Source organism: Sebastes umbrosus, chromosome 6, assembly GCF_015220745.1.
Source record: "Sebastes umbrosus isolate fSebUmb1 chromosome 6, fSebUmb1.pri, whole genome shotgun sequence".
NCBI lineage: Eukaryota > Metazoa > Chordata > Actinopteri > Perciformes > Sebastidae > Sebastes > Sebastes umbrosus.
Window position 1 is genome coordinate 23933740 of NC_051274.1, and position 14036 is coordinate 23947775.

The window sequence follows — 14036 nt, forward strand, 5'->3', positions numbered from 1 at the left end:
CCAATATTATACGTTTTACTCCACTACATTTATTTGACATCAGTCACTTTGCACATTCAGATTATTAATACAAACTATAAATCATCTAAATTATGATGTTATGGATTAATCTACACAGCAGTATTTTAAGTATTTAAAATGAGCTCCATTTTACCAGCGACAAAATTAGTGATACTAATAGTACTAATTATAATCCAGTGGTATTATGTTTTTCTGAAATGGGAAATTCTGCATAATGAGTACTTTTACTTTTGGAACTTAAAGTATATTTTGATGCTAATACTTACACACTTTTACTTAAGTACAGTTTTGAATGCAGGACTTTTACTTGTAACACAGCATTTTTACACTGTGGTATTGCTACTTTTACACAAGTAAAATATCAGAGTACTAGTCAGAATTATTTCCACTTAAACCACCTACATACAACATTAAAATGGTGATTAATGCATCTGTGATAATAATACAACATAATATCATAACATAAAGCTGTAATATAACACAACAGTTTGAAAGGTACGAAAGCATACCAAGGACTTTTACTTGTAATGAAATATATTTAGATTGTGGTATTTCTATTTTTAAATGATCTGAATAGTTCTTTCACCACTACAGGATCAGATCAAGTAAACAAGACCCTCCCTCTCCGTCAGTGACTGTGTTCTGCCTGCAGGTGTCACTGCCAGCACCCTGCTAAAGCCTCATGCCTGCCTCTGACAGCCGCAACAGTGTGGGTGTCTGCCTGTCACCCAAGGGCCCTGTGTCAACAGCAGAGCGAAGAAGAACAGACGTAGAGGAGGAAATCAGAAAGTAACTCTGCTGCAGACATGGACCTGAGGTCTGAGCTGCTCAAATCCATCTGGTACGGCTTCACAGCCCTGGATCTGGAGAAGAGTGGTAAAGTGTCCAAGTCTCAGCTGAAGGTAAGTGTGTGTGTGTGTGTGGGGGGTCCTCTACCTGGGAAATTAGACCTTTTTTTGTCTATCAATTCACTCACTGTTTTACTCTGCTGCCTCATTTCCTATCTCATATTCAAACTCCATCACGTGGGCTCGCTCTGAAGGAGGATGAGGTGAAAATATTTGAAGTGCTCAGCAAACTAAAATGCCACAAATGCATTTCATTTGGTCTTTGTTACATTTGCGTCTGTGCTTCAGGAACTATGTGTACGCAATCTGATCACCCTCAATATTTCCTGTGTTTTTTAAACCACATGCTGTACAACAAGGAAGAAATTTGTTCTCTATATTTCGGGTAAAAAATGCTTTCACTGCTGAAAAGAGGGCACACAATATGCACCTCTGTCTGGCAAGAGCACGAGAGTAACAGTTTGCTCTCAGTGTGCATAATGAATGGGAGCCCTCATCTCCAAGCTGTGCTTACACTGGGCCTCCATGTACCAGCTTGTAGTGCAAAGGGTCCTCTGGCACTGGACCTGACTAGAGAACAGCAAGTTGAATAGACATGAGCCCGTGTACGTCAAAAGAACATTGTTACAGTGAGAGCAAGGACGAAGTGGAAACATGTTGGTGATTGTTGTCTCTCGCCACAGGGCGTCAATGAAGCCACTGTATTTCTGTTGATCTCACTGTTATGTCACTTGCAGTGGATCAGACTCCATTTCCAGCCACCTCGACGTTCCTGCGATGTGCTGCCCTGGCTCACAGCGAGTCAGCCTCATGACTAGGCTTATCCCCTCTCATGCGTGCAGCCCAGTGTGTGTGTACAGGCACCATGTTCTTTAGACAAAGTTTCAAAAGTGACAGATGTTGCAGAGCGCTGGAAACGAGAGACAGGATGTGGTTATGGCTCAACACACGGAGACTGGTTGTCTGATAACATGCAACAGATATCTGAAGATGTTGCACGCTCTCAGTTGAGACATTCATTGCAGTGAAAGTCGTAGTACTCTGATTATATATAGTAGTTTATGTTACTTATAACTTACTTTTTTTAGCCTGTCTTATGGATATTTGATTTTCATCTTTTATTGTTTTTGCCTTTTATCTACTTTATTTAATTTATGTCATTTCACATTTATCATTTTTATTCACATTATTTTATTTTATGACTATATTTTGAGCACAAGTCTCCCAAATGTTTTACTGTTTTAGAGCTGCAACGATTAATCGATTGATCGATTAGTTTACTAAATTAATTAATTGCAGTGAAAGTAATACTACTAGTAGTAGTAGTACTCTGATTACATTAGTAGCTTATGTTATTTATAATTTACTAATCTGACATTTTTAGCATGATAATTTATTTTCATATTATTTTGACTATTTAATTATTATTTTTTGTATTTATTAATTATTATTTTTATTATTTCACTTTATCATTTTTATTATTACATTATTATTAATTTATTATTATTATAACACTTTATTACTATAATTATTATTACTTATGATTCACTCAGCACACTTCTCCCAATGTTTTACTATTATTTGTCAACTGTTAAATTAATCGAAAGCTATTTTGATAATCGATTAATTGGTTTGAGTCATTTTTAAGAAAAAAACCCCCACATTTCTTATGATTACAGCTTCTTAAATGTGAATATTTTCTGGTTTCTTTACTCCTCTATGACAGTAAACTGAATACCTTTGAGTTGGGGACAAAACAACACATGATCGACATGTTTCACCATTTTCTGACATTTTATAGACCAAACAACTAATCAATTAATTGAGAAAATAATTGACAGATTAATCGACAATGAAAATAATCAATAGCCCTGTACTATTTGTCTTTGCACTGTCTTTTTAGTTCGTCAGTCAGCTGTCAAGCACTTTGAGCTGCACTAAAAGTATGAAAGCTGCTGCACAAATTAAATTTGATTTGACTGATTTTAAAGATAAACATTTTTTTTGCAGGTCAAACATTGTGTCTTAAAATGTTTGCTATGCACTGGCATGCAGCAGATACTTGAAACAGACACCCACATTCTTTTCAGTATTTTTCACGCTGATGTATGTGCAAACAAAAGTATTTTTAGAAATGCGATGCAGCAGAAAATCAAATTTTCAGTTCCCTGTCAAAATGATAATTTCTCTGAATTTGCTGGCACATGTTGTCTGAGGGAATAAAACCACAACGGTTTTATTCTAGCTAACGTAACTGTCTACTAGATATGCAGATTAGCTCTGCATCTCTCTGCTGCAGTGTGTTGTCCTTTTTTAAACACATATTTCTGTCCTGTACATTGTGATTTTTTCAGGTGCTGTCCCACAATCTGTGCACAGTCTTGAGTATCCCACATGACCCCGTTGCTTTGGAGGAGCACTTCAGGGATGATGATGACGGTCCAGTTTCCAGTCAGGGTTATATGCCTTACCTCAACAAATACATCCTGGACAAGGTGATGAAAACACTATAAAGCACTATATGCTCTTTTTGTTTTGTCAAATTTTAATGCTGTGTAGTCAAGTTTTTTTTAAATCTGTGCATCTTGTTGTCGTAGGTTATTGAAGGCTCTTTTATTAAAGAAAACGTAGATGAGCTCTGTTGGACGCTTACGGCGAAGAAAAACTACCAGACGGACAAAACCAGCTGCACCGTTCTGCCAGAGAAGGATGCTTTTCGCCTTTGGTGCCTTTTTAATTTTCTCTCTGAAGACAAGTACCCATTGGTTATGGTCCCTGACGAGGTAGGTTCAAATAGAACATATTTAGATTTAAAGGAATTTCTTCACAACCAAAACAACGCAGAGACTTGAAAAATGTTTTTTCTTGGAATATGAGGTGTGTTTTGTTATTCAAAACAACTGCCAAAAGCTTTATGCAATGTAAGATTATATAAGTAAATATGCACCTCTTGAAGTTGATCGTGGCTGCGTGTAATGATAGTGACACTTGTTTCTAAATTTAGCCACATGGATTTTTCAAGTTATTGTGCTCTTGTTGAGTACAATTCAGAGACTGCAGTCAGCAATCTGTGACCTAAAAGTGGCGTTGGATTTTCTACAACCACTAAATACACCCTACATGAAACCCTTTTTTCTTGCCTTCATGGAACGCAGTGCTCTTCTCATGCAGCCGTGTGGGCTTGTTTCTCACTTGCAAACTCGTTTTGGTTTCCTGTCGTGTGTTTTTCACAGCCGCTGCCAAGAGAAAGCCCTAATTTTCAAGGGCAGAGCGGTTTCTATCATGCTGAGTTTAAGAAAACATTATCCAGTTTTTATTTTAGAGTTACAAGTTAGTCTTGAGAAAGGACATTGTTGGATGTGATCTTTACGGTGGTGTTTTATGTTGAAAATTGGAAACGACAAATTGCATAAATAAAGTAAAACCACACTGATCTGATCTTATCTGCCAACAAACAATTTTTTTTGAATAGCTCCACAACGGTAGTGAAGTAAAAAAAACTTTAGAGGAAAGTCACTAAAGTACAAAAAGATACTTGATTATAGTAAAAATAAATAATTACATAAGTTCTAGTAACTTCCTGCCTTGAGTGTTACGCATCAAAGAAGAAGAATCCAGATGAACCACATTCATTTTCACTTTGTTTTTTTTTTCTTCTTCAGGTGGAGTACCTCCTCAAGAAGGTCTGTATGGCTATGAGTATTGAGTTCAACTATGTTGAATTAGAAGATTTCTTCTCCCAAGATACAGTGCAGCAGAGCGGCATTACTGTTTGGGTTTTCCTGGAGATGATGAACTCGGGAAGGATGACCAAAGGCATTGAAAAGAGCATAGTCAGCATGGCTATAGAGGAAGTATACAGGGAGATAGTTGGCGATGTCCTCAAAGAGGTAGGACACCCGTCTGCCACCTGGAGTCTGTGTTTTGGTTCCTGACTCTGCGTTGTGTTGGTGACAGTATATTATGTGTGTGTTGGTGCATACAGGGTTATCTGTGGAAGAAAGGCCAGCTGAGGAGAAACTGGAAGGAGCGCTGGTTCACCTTGAGGCCGAGCAACTTGTCCTACTACACCGGGGAGGACCGCAAGGACTGTCAGGGCAACATAGTCCTGGATGGGAACTGCTGTGTGGAGGTGAGCAGCTGGAGAGGATCATCTTTCAAAGCTAAACACTGATGACACTGGAAAGTGTGGGTTTTAATAACAATGAATTCTTTGTCAGTTTATCCTGAAAAGAAATATATTCTGTTCATTCACTTTCCTTTTTTTTTAAACTTGAGTCAAAATATTATTCTTTAAACCAGTGCTTCCCAACCTGGGTGTTGGGACTCCCCCAAACTGGCACAAAGATGACGGTGGAAATGGTCACAAGATGATTAACAGATTTGTTATCACTTCTCTCATCATTGTTTTTTCTTTGTTAATTATTGAAAAATTTGGACTCTGAAAAAATAATTGCTCACAACCCGTAGACATGTGCAACCAGTTACGAGGAGTCGCAAAGGACTGTGCAAAAATTACTGCGGTGGCGAGGAGGGCTGAACATTATGTCCCACTTTTTTTTTAAAACAAAAGCAAGGCCCTAACCAGTTTTATTATATTTTACTTGACTAGAGATAAACTGCAACCCATTCACCACTATATCTCAAAGTAATCTAACGCTGAATTCACACTAGAGCAGCGGCAAAGTGTGGTCCGCGGCGGGCTGCCATGCAATGTCTATGTAAAACTGCAACGGCCGCAAGCTGCGGAGTTGGAAAAAGTTTTACTTTTAGGCCAGAGAGGACCAGCAGCCAATCTATAAACAGATCCCCTGAATCCTGTGACATGTTGACCTATATTACAAAGAATTTCTTGAAAAACATTAACACGCCTTTCGGTCACAGAAAAATAGAATTATTGTGGCGAGCTGCACTTTGCCGCTGCCTGGTGTGAATTCGGCGTAGCACGGTTGAATTGGTAAAATCTTTGCATTAATAAATAGAAGTGTATAAAGACTTCAAGACGATGTACTACAATTTAAACCTTAATAGGGTGCTCCACTGGTTTAGTATTGCACTCCTATAACAATGTCCGACTCACAATGGACACTTAAACTTAAAAAAATGATCAAAATCAATGCAGCAGAACCAGAGATACCTTCTTATTTATTCCAAGTATTCCTCTTCCGTGTCAAAACCTGGCGCCTACATTACTCACAGTGCATCTCTGACCGTTTCAGGTGTGTTATGCTGGTAGTGGCTAGTGTAGCCTCGAGCCGCTAGCCTCTTGTAGAGAGGAGGAGCAGGCTACCTCTCTTCTTCAGATCCAACCATTATCAGATTTCAGGCAGCTCTCTCTGGAGCCAGCTTTATACAGCTTTCATCACATATGCAGTAGTACTCCTTCAAGATCTGTTCCCCTTTAACATGTTTACATTTTCTTGACACAGTTTACTCATAATAGACACAACTTACTATCGCTCTGTTGTCTGTTAAGGTGCAGATTAACGTGAAGGAGGGAGCTGCTCTAGAATAATGATAAATGACGTGTCACTAATCACTTAAGGCCCTCGCCCTCCCTCACAAAAAATGTCCCTTCAGCAAAAAGAAAATTACATAACCCTCCCCCTCTTCTAAACCTCCCTTCCCCCAATAATTTTCATACAGTCCCTAAGTACACATAGCTTCATATTTAGATGTCATAATCCAAAAAGGTTGGGAACCAGCAAGTTTATAAAAAGCACAACCGGTGGAAACTGAATGTTGCCTTGTTCCAGATTTCCTCACAAATCTCACAGAGCTCAAGTGAACTGAACTCAGGATTAATCTGCCAGCCTCACTCTCATGAGAGACCCATTCTGATATGAAGCCTGCAGTAGAGGAGCTGCAGTTGAGCCGATTGTTAACTGGGCTGGATCCTGACATAAACACCCAGTCAATTATTAGCTCATCAATGCCACACAGTACCACACTGAGGAATGACAAACAAAAATCTGGTCGAGTTCTGTTATTTTTTTCAGCAAGAGCGCTGCACACTGCACCACCATGTCTTACTCCAAAGGAAAAATTCTAAAACCATGCTTTATTATAGGAAGTAGACGATCAAATATTGTTTGGTCGTTCAAAATGGATCAAAAGCGTCCTTTTCCCTGTGAGTTCACCATTTTATTTTCTCCTCACTACTGTTTATTTAAGAAATGGTCACAACAAGGGATGTGAAGGAGGGATATGTATTCATTAAAATGAAGGTTGTCCTTGTTGAACAGGTGCTACCAGACCGGGATGGGAAGAGGTGCATGTTTTGTCTGAAAACCCTCTCCAAGACTTACGAGATGAGCGCCTCAGACACCAAACAGAGACAGGAGTGGACGACAGGTCAGAGGAGACTGATATTGATCACTGATAAGTCATGGATCAATCTTAAAAGCTTCATCTTCACATAAACTAGGGCTGTCAATCAATTAAAATATTTAATCGTGATTTTTTTATCTGTTCAAAATGTACCTTAAAGGGAGATTTGTCAAGTGGTTAATACTCTTATCAACATGGGAGTGGGTAAATATGTTTGCTTTATGCAAATGTATGTACATATTTATCTTTGAAATCAATTAATAACACAAAACACAGACAAACATTGTCCAGAAACCCTGACAGGTACTGCATTTAGCATAAAAGTATGCTCAAATCATAACAAACTCCAACAGGCAACCATAGCTGTCAGTGTGCAAACTTGACTATGACTTGCCCAAACTGCATGTGATTATCATAAAGTGGGCATGTCTGTAAAGGGGAGACTCGTGAATACCCATAGAACCCATTTTCATTCACATATCTGGAGGTCAGAGGTCAAGAAACCCCTTTGAAAATGGCCATGCCAGTTTTTACTCGCCAAAATTTAGCGTAAGTTTGGAGCAGAATCCTAGTATGACATGGTACCAATGGATTCCTTCGGTTTTTCTAGTTTCATATGATGCCAGTATCTTCAATCTAACTTTAGAACTGAACCTACTACAACCTAAAAATCCCAAGTTGCGTTGATGCCGTTAAATTAGTGCCGTTAACATAAAGTTGTGTTAACACCTTATTATCGTGTTCACTTTGACAGCCCTAATATCAAGGCGTTAAACATTATCTTCTTCGCAGCCATTCAAACAGCTATCAGGCTGCACGTGGAGGGGAAAACGTCCCTCCACAAAGATCTGAAGCTGAAGCGGCGTGAACAGCGCGAGCAGCGGGAGAAGAGGCGGCAGTCCAAGGAGGAGGAGCTGCAGAGGCTGCGGGCCCTGCAGGAGGAACGGGAGCGCAAGCTGGCGGAGTTGGATCTCCTGAAGGAGGCGCAAAAGCAGGCTCAGGCCCTCCTGGAGCAGGACGAGCAGAGGAGGCGCCAGCAGCACGAGCAGCTCCAGCGGGCCCTGGAGGTCCAGCTGAAAGAGGCTGAGGAGGTAAAGTATGGAGGCACAGAAGGAAGAGTTCAGAAGCAAAAAAGATGTGTGTGTTCATTTCTTTGTTTCTTGTTGTGCGTCTAAAGGCTCGGGTCAGTATGCAGGCAGAGATGGTTCTGAAAGAGGAGGAGGCAGAGAGGCAGAGGAAGAGGATCAAGGAGCTGGAGGAGATGCAGAAGCGTTTGGAGGAGGCGCTGCAGCAGGAGATCAAAGCCAGGCTGGATGAGGAGTCTTTCCGCTACGCTCAAGCAGGGTAGAGTGTTATATGTGGCCACCTGTCTCTGCTAATACATGATTAGAGACATTTATACACTTTCACAGCACATTAAGAAGTCATTTGTTTGGGTTAAGAGCCTGCAAACAATAACCTGTTAACTGACAAGGAGACAGCAGATATCAAGCTGTTGAAAGGAGTTCATGTTGCGTTATGTTCCTGAGGAAGTTGAGCTGCTAACAGAGGAAGTTGTTAAACGCTGCCATCAGTCAGATCTATTGTGTCGCTGTTTCTGTGCTCTCTCAACCTTTTCTAGTAAATGTTTCTGATGAATTAATCCCATTAATCAGTTTGCACCAGGTTCTGTGCTCACTATAATGTCTGAGGAGACAATCTTACATTTTTTAATAATGAAATTATTATTGTTTGTGTCCTCCGTTGTGTCCAGGTTACTGGCCGAGGAGGAGGAGAAAATGAAGGCCCTGATGGCCCTGCAGGAGGAACAGGAGGAGTACATCCTGGCGACACAGAGGGAGAAACAGGAGCTCAAACAGGAAATGGAAATCAAGTCCCGGGACCTGGACGAGGCTCAGAGGCAGCTGGAGGAAGTCCGCGCCAACCGGCACAGGGTCGACCAGGATGTAGTGGTAAGAAGAACGCAATCAAATCATCAAAATGACATTTACAGAGTCCAAGTTATCGATCTCTTATCTCATAGAGGAAATGTTGCTTGTTGGGTTTCTTGTGTGATACTTGAATAAAACATTGAGCCAATAGCATCGGCTGATGGCTTCTACTACTGTTACTAATTCAATTAATTATATTTATTAATTTGTGTTAACCTTCATTTAACCAGATAAGACATTTACAATCTCACTTACAAAGACGACAGAGCAGACAGGATGCAGTATAACACAGATGAAACAAAACAGACAACTATTATGGTCTTTCCTTCAAAACAGTTCAATGATATCAAAGTCCAACCAGAAGCTTTTAAACACGATTCAAACAACAGAGTGTGACCGGCTATCTATTTACTTACCCTGCCATTTGGAGACTTTATGTGACTCATATTATTTCACACTTTTTATACTCACTAGTACAAAGCAGGGTGTTATTTCTGCTTTGCTAATCTCCCTGAAGAGAGACAATATTAAACATGCCGCTATATTGTAACTGTCAATATTTTCTCTTTAATGTGACAGAACTTTGTAAACTCGCTGTGAAAAGATACTGATTGCTGATATTTGTATTAATTGTAGTTGGTGGTAATGCTGACAGTAGTTTATGTCTTTTGTTTGTGTTTTAATGAGCTGCTCTTTTTCTCTGACAGGCTGCCCAGCGGAAACTCCGCCAGGCGAGCACCAACGTCAAACACTGGAACGTCCAGATGAACAGACTGATGCGACCAATCGGACCGGGCGGTACGTGTCCCATTTTGCACAACGAGATGTTGCATTGTGTGACATGATGAGATTGATTTTTCAACTTTCACTCCAGCAGAGGACATTAGGCATTTTTCACAGAAGACATTTTGACATGTCACAGGAGGAAAAGTACAGATATAAATAATAATCTGAATAATGGTTGACTTCTATTTAGTTGCCTCAGTTTCAGGGTCCTGGTATTGTGCGTGCTGGATCACCGGGACACTTGAATAGAACAGAGCCATTGCTAAAGGATCTTAATTTGATATCCAGAGCATTAATATAGCAGTAAACAACTATTATTAGATATAGAGGAGCAATGTCTACCTGAGCAGAGAATGAAGTCACTCTCCCTCTGTGTATGCTGTAATCAGAGCTGCTTCTCTGTGCTTTGTTGACATATCCAGGCCGGCCGCGTGTGCTTTTAGTGCTTGTCCGTACATGTGAGCGTGCCCTACTGGCTAGCTCCCGGCTCTGCACTTCTCTCATACGGCGGTTACAGCTGATAATGACGTCCTGACCGATTGTGCCGTCGTGGAAGCGTAGCACCCACCCTCCGGTTCCCCCTTAGGTTAACTCTAGCCCCTTTTACACAGAGATTCCGCAATATTGCCGTAAAAAAGATCCACAGCTTTGCTTTTTCACACTGAACGTAACAACAGCGGCACAATACCACTACCTCCGCTGCCGGCTCAGCGGTAGAACAACTCTGTCCCCTCCACTCCGTCTCCATACCTTTCACACAGAACAGCGAGGCGGAATAACGGCGCAACATTCCCACCTTGAGCAGACAGTGTGAAAGGGGCTACTGTTAGCTCTGTCAGCACAGTTGCCGTTGTTTGCACTGTTAGCGCTGTTAGCACCGTTCACTGCGAGCCGCCGGCTCAGCTGTCGCCATGTTGAGAGCTGTGCCGAGGCAATAGAAATGCTCCCAATTTCTCATTTCGCATCTTTAATGTTATTAGTAACACCTGTGCTTTTCCTACCATAGACCGGTTTCCATTCAAATGTAGCACAAATTGTAATCAAATTTACGGAAAATCAGCAAAAGAAAATGCTAATTAACGCTCATTTCCATCGACAACCATTATGCAAATATCAGAAGTTGAGCACATCGAGATAAACAGCTGATCTCCTGACGGGTGCCATCATACCATTGCAGGAGAGGATGTAATGACAAGAGCTCCAGTTAAACCTCAAATGATGCAAAACATTCATGTCTTAATTTGAGGAACAGTATAGTTCGATCATCGCTCCACACAGATCTGAAGTTTTCAGTGTTTCCATCCAGCTGTTTTTATGAGCAAACTGTAAATGTGCATAAAAAAAGCTGGATGGCACATTTTGACATTTTGAAAATGTCTGCTGTGAATAAAACTTTCTATTTCTCTGTTAAAGAAGTAGCATCATATTATGTGGTAACAAGTGTGTGTTTGAAATAATAATTTATGTTTTATGCTACAGCAACTTTTGCAATTCTTTCCCCTGAGTGTATTTAGGTTACTAAATGCCAGCGCTAAATGCCGTCGCTGTGGTTGGGTTGACATTTAACGTTGTAAAGACTTATGTGGCACATTTTCTTAGATCAGAGACTTTATGTGAATAAATAGATGATTGTTATATGTTGTAGCCTGTTCTGTAAATATACTTCCTGAATTTTATTATATTTTTTCAACCTGTGAATTCCTTCTCTATTCAGCATCCTCATATCTTAACCGCTACGTCTGATTTCTCATGCCTGCTGTAAACATTCACTTCATTCTCTGAAGTATTTTGTTTGTGCTGTTTTTTTTAGAGAAGAGACCGTCGTTGGGAAGCTCCTACTCAAGCTTCCAGATCCCGACACAGAGAGATCCCGGGCTGCGCCTCAGAAGGAGATCAGGATCAGAGGATCAGGACGAGGAGAGCAAAGAAAATGTCGACAACAGAGCTGGATGCGACTTAGAGAAACGCAACTCTCATGCCTCTAACGGAGACATGGACATCCCCTAAAAACATGAATCACAGAGGCTGCGTAGGTCATTTCTGATCAGTCTGTGTGACATGAAGGGCAAGAGATGATAACAGTGGAACATCTACACCTAAAACTGAATTTACTACCAACAGTACTACCATTAAAATGTTAAATTTACTGACCTCATTTCACAGATAGAAACAGTTTAAAACATTTTAATGAGAAGATGCATTTGCAGAATCGACTAATGCTTTGACTGCAGCCTGTGTGAGGCCGGTTCTGGACATAAACGATACCTCAGTTCCAAAGAAAATGGCCTGTAAGCAAAATCCTGAAAGGACAAAGATGTTTAAAGGCTAATACTTACATACAATGCAAGGAAGATCATTTGTTTAGCTCTGTAATATAGACACATAACAATGCTTCATTTTTACTTATGTATTTTTTTGGCTTGACTTTTTTTTTTTACATAAAAAGTAGTTTCAGTATTAGAGTTCACTGTAATTTCAGTCGAAGAGTATCATTCCTGATAAACAGGAAAGAGAGAGAGAGAGAGAAACTCTCATTCAACTTCCTGTTTCTATTGTCGGTTAACATAATTGTAAATAAAAGAGTGAATTGATGCCTTAACCTGATTTCTGTCTGTATGTTTACAGTGTTAAATTATATGCAGCATGCAATTCAAATAAATGTAATTTTCACTGTCAATCAAATCTCAATTGGTTCTTCACACAGTAAATATCTTAAATAAATAATATTTAAATAAGTTATAACATTGATGACATTTTAATTACACAATGGAAAAAAAGTTGAAGCCCACACTGCTGAATTTGCAAACTGCACGTCCGTTTGAGTTTGAGTCCACGTCATTTTGTTCAGTGTTGAAATGTGTCATCGGTGACTAATTGTGACAGCTCTCTGATGAAGCTCACATGAGTGACATCCACTGACGCAGGGAGCAAACTACATGTCAGCTGGATTGATTTTTATAATCCATAACTGATTTTTAAGAAGTCTCATTTTCTTTATTAAGTCGTATAGTTGTATCTATTAGTATTAACTGAGTTCTTTTCTTTTTTGGGCCTATTTTTTACTCTGCTTTACAATAATTCAGATGCGGATTTTAGGGGGTTACAGTAAAACCACAAAATACATAAATACAAACAATAAACACATAAAAAATACGGTGTTGAACCCTTATATTTATAGACAGGAGACAGCTTATCACGTCATTGATACTTTAATTGTATTGACTGCAAGTAAAGTTTCAATGAAACATATTCATATTATGCTGCACAGTGGCACTTTCTTAGTTTGCCTGGTTGGTATGTAAAATTTGGCTAGTAAAAAATCAAAAACAGTAGATTTATGGGCTAATTATTATTGTTAAAAAATATGATTTATTTAATATTATTATTTAATTTATAATAATATATATTTTTTAAATGTATTATAATAATTTATAATTACAATATATTATAATTATGTATAATTATTATAAAAAATATTATTTAAAATTAAAATATTTTAAAACCAAATCACAAATTTGCCTCAAAGGGCTAGCAAGGCTTATTTAATATATTTATATAATGCTGCACAGTGAATCAGAAGCTCTTGAGCGGCACTATAGGGGCACTTTCATGGTTTTCCTGGTTGGTATGTAAAATTTGGCAGGAAAAATGTGTTTAGCCATGCAATCCAACTCTATCTAGTGAAGTCAATTATTATTATTAAAACATATTATTTATTTAAAACTATTATTTAAATTATTATAAAAAAAAGTATTATAATAATGTATAATTATAATAATATAATTATGATTTAAATTATTTATTATAAAATTATTCTTAAAATTAAAATATTTTAAAAAGGGCTAGAAAGGCTTATTTAATATATGTATATTATGCTGCACAGTGAATCAGAGGCTCTTGAGGGGCACTATAGGGGTCCGGGCACTTTCATGGTTTGCCTGGTTGGTATGTAAAATTTGGCAGGAAAAATGTGTTTTGCCATGCAATCCAACTCTATCTAGTGAAGTAAATTATTATTATTATTATTATTATTATCATTATTATTATTATTCAAAAATATTATGTATTTAATATCATTATTTAAATGATTATAATAATTTTATGTTTTTTATTTATTATT

General features: G+C 38.7%; 1 protein-coding gene across 4 annotated transcripts; it reads left to right on the top strand.

The window, feature by feature from the left end:
* The first annotated feature begins 661 nt into the window (after positions 1-661).
* LOC119490321 (differentially expressed in FDCP 6 homolog) lies at positions 662-12593 on the top strand. 4 transcript variants are annotated; one of them, XM_037773641.1, is made up of 12 exons: positions 662-923; positions 3224-3364; positions 3467-3652; positions 4532-4759; positions 4855-5001; positions 6940-6999; positions 7115-7223; positions 7992-8290; positions 8377-8543; positions 8953-9151; positions 9838-9928; positions 11727-11923. In XM_037773641.1, the coding sequence occupies exons 1-12, from the start codon at positions 828-830 to the stop codon at positions 11921-11923; spliced, it is 1920 nt and encodes a 639-aa protein (XP_037629569.1). In that variant the 5' UTR covers positions 662-827. The 4 variants fall into 4 exon arrangements, with proteins under 4 accessions (XP_037629569.1, XP_037629568.1, XP_037629570.1 ...); XM_037773640.1 differs by having other exon boundaries at positions 663-923; positions 7097-7223; positions 11727-12593; XM_037773642.1 differs by lacking the exon at positions 6940-6999 and having other exon boundaries at positions 665-923; positions 7097-7223; positions 11727-12593.
* Positions 12594-14036: the final 1443 nt, after the last annotated feature.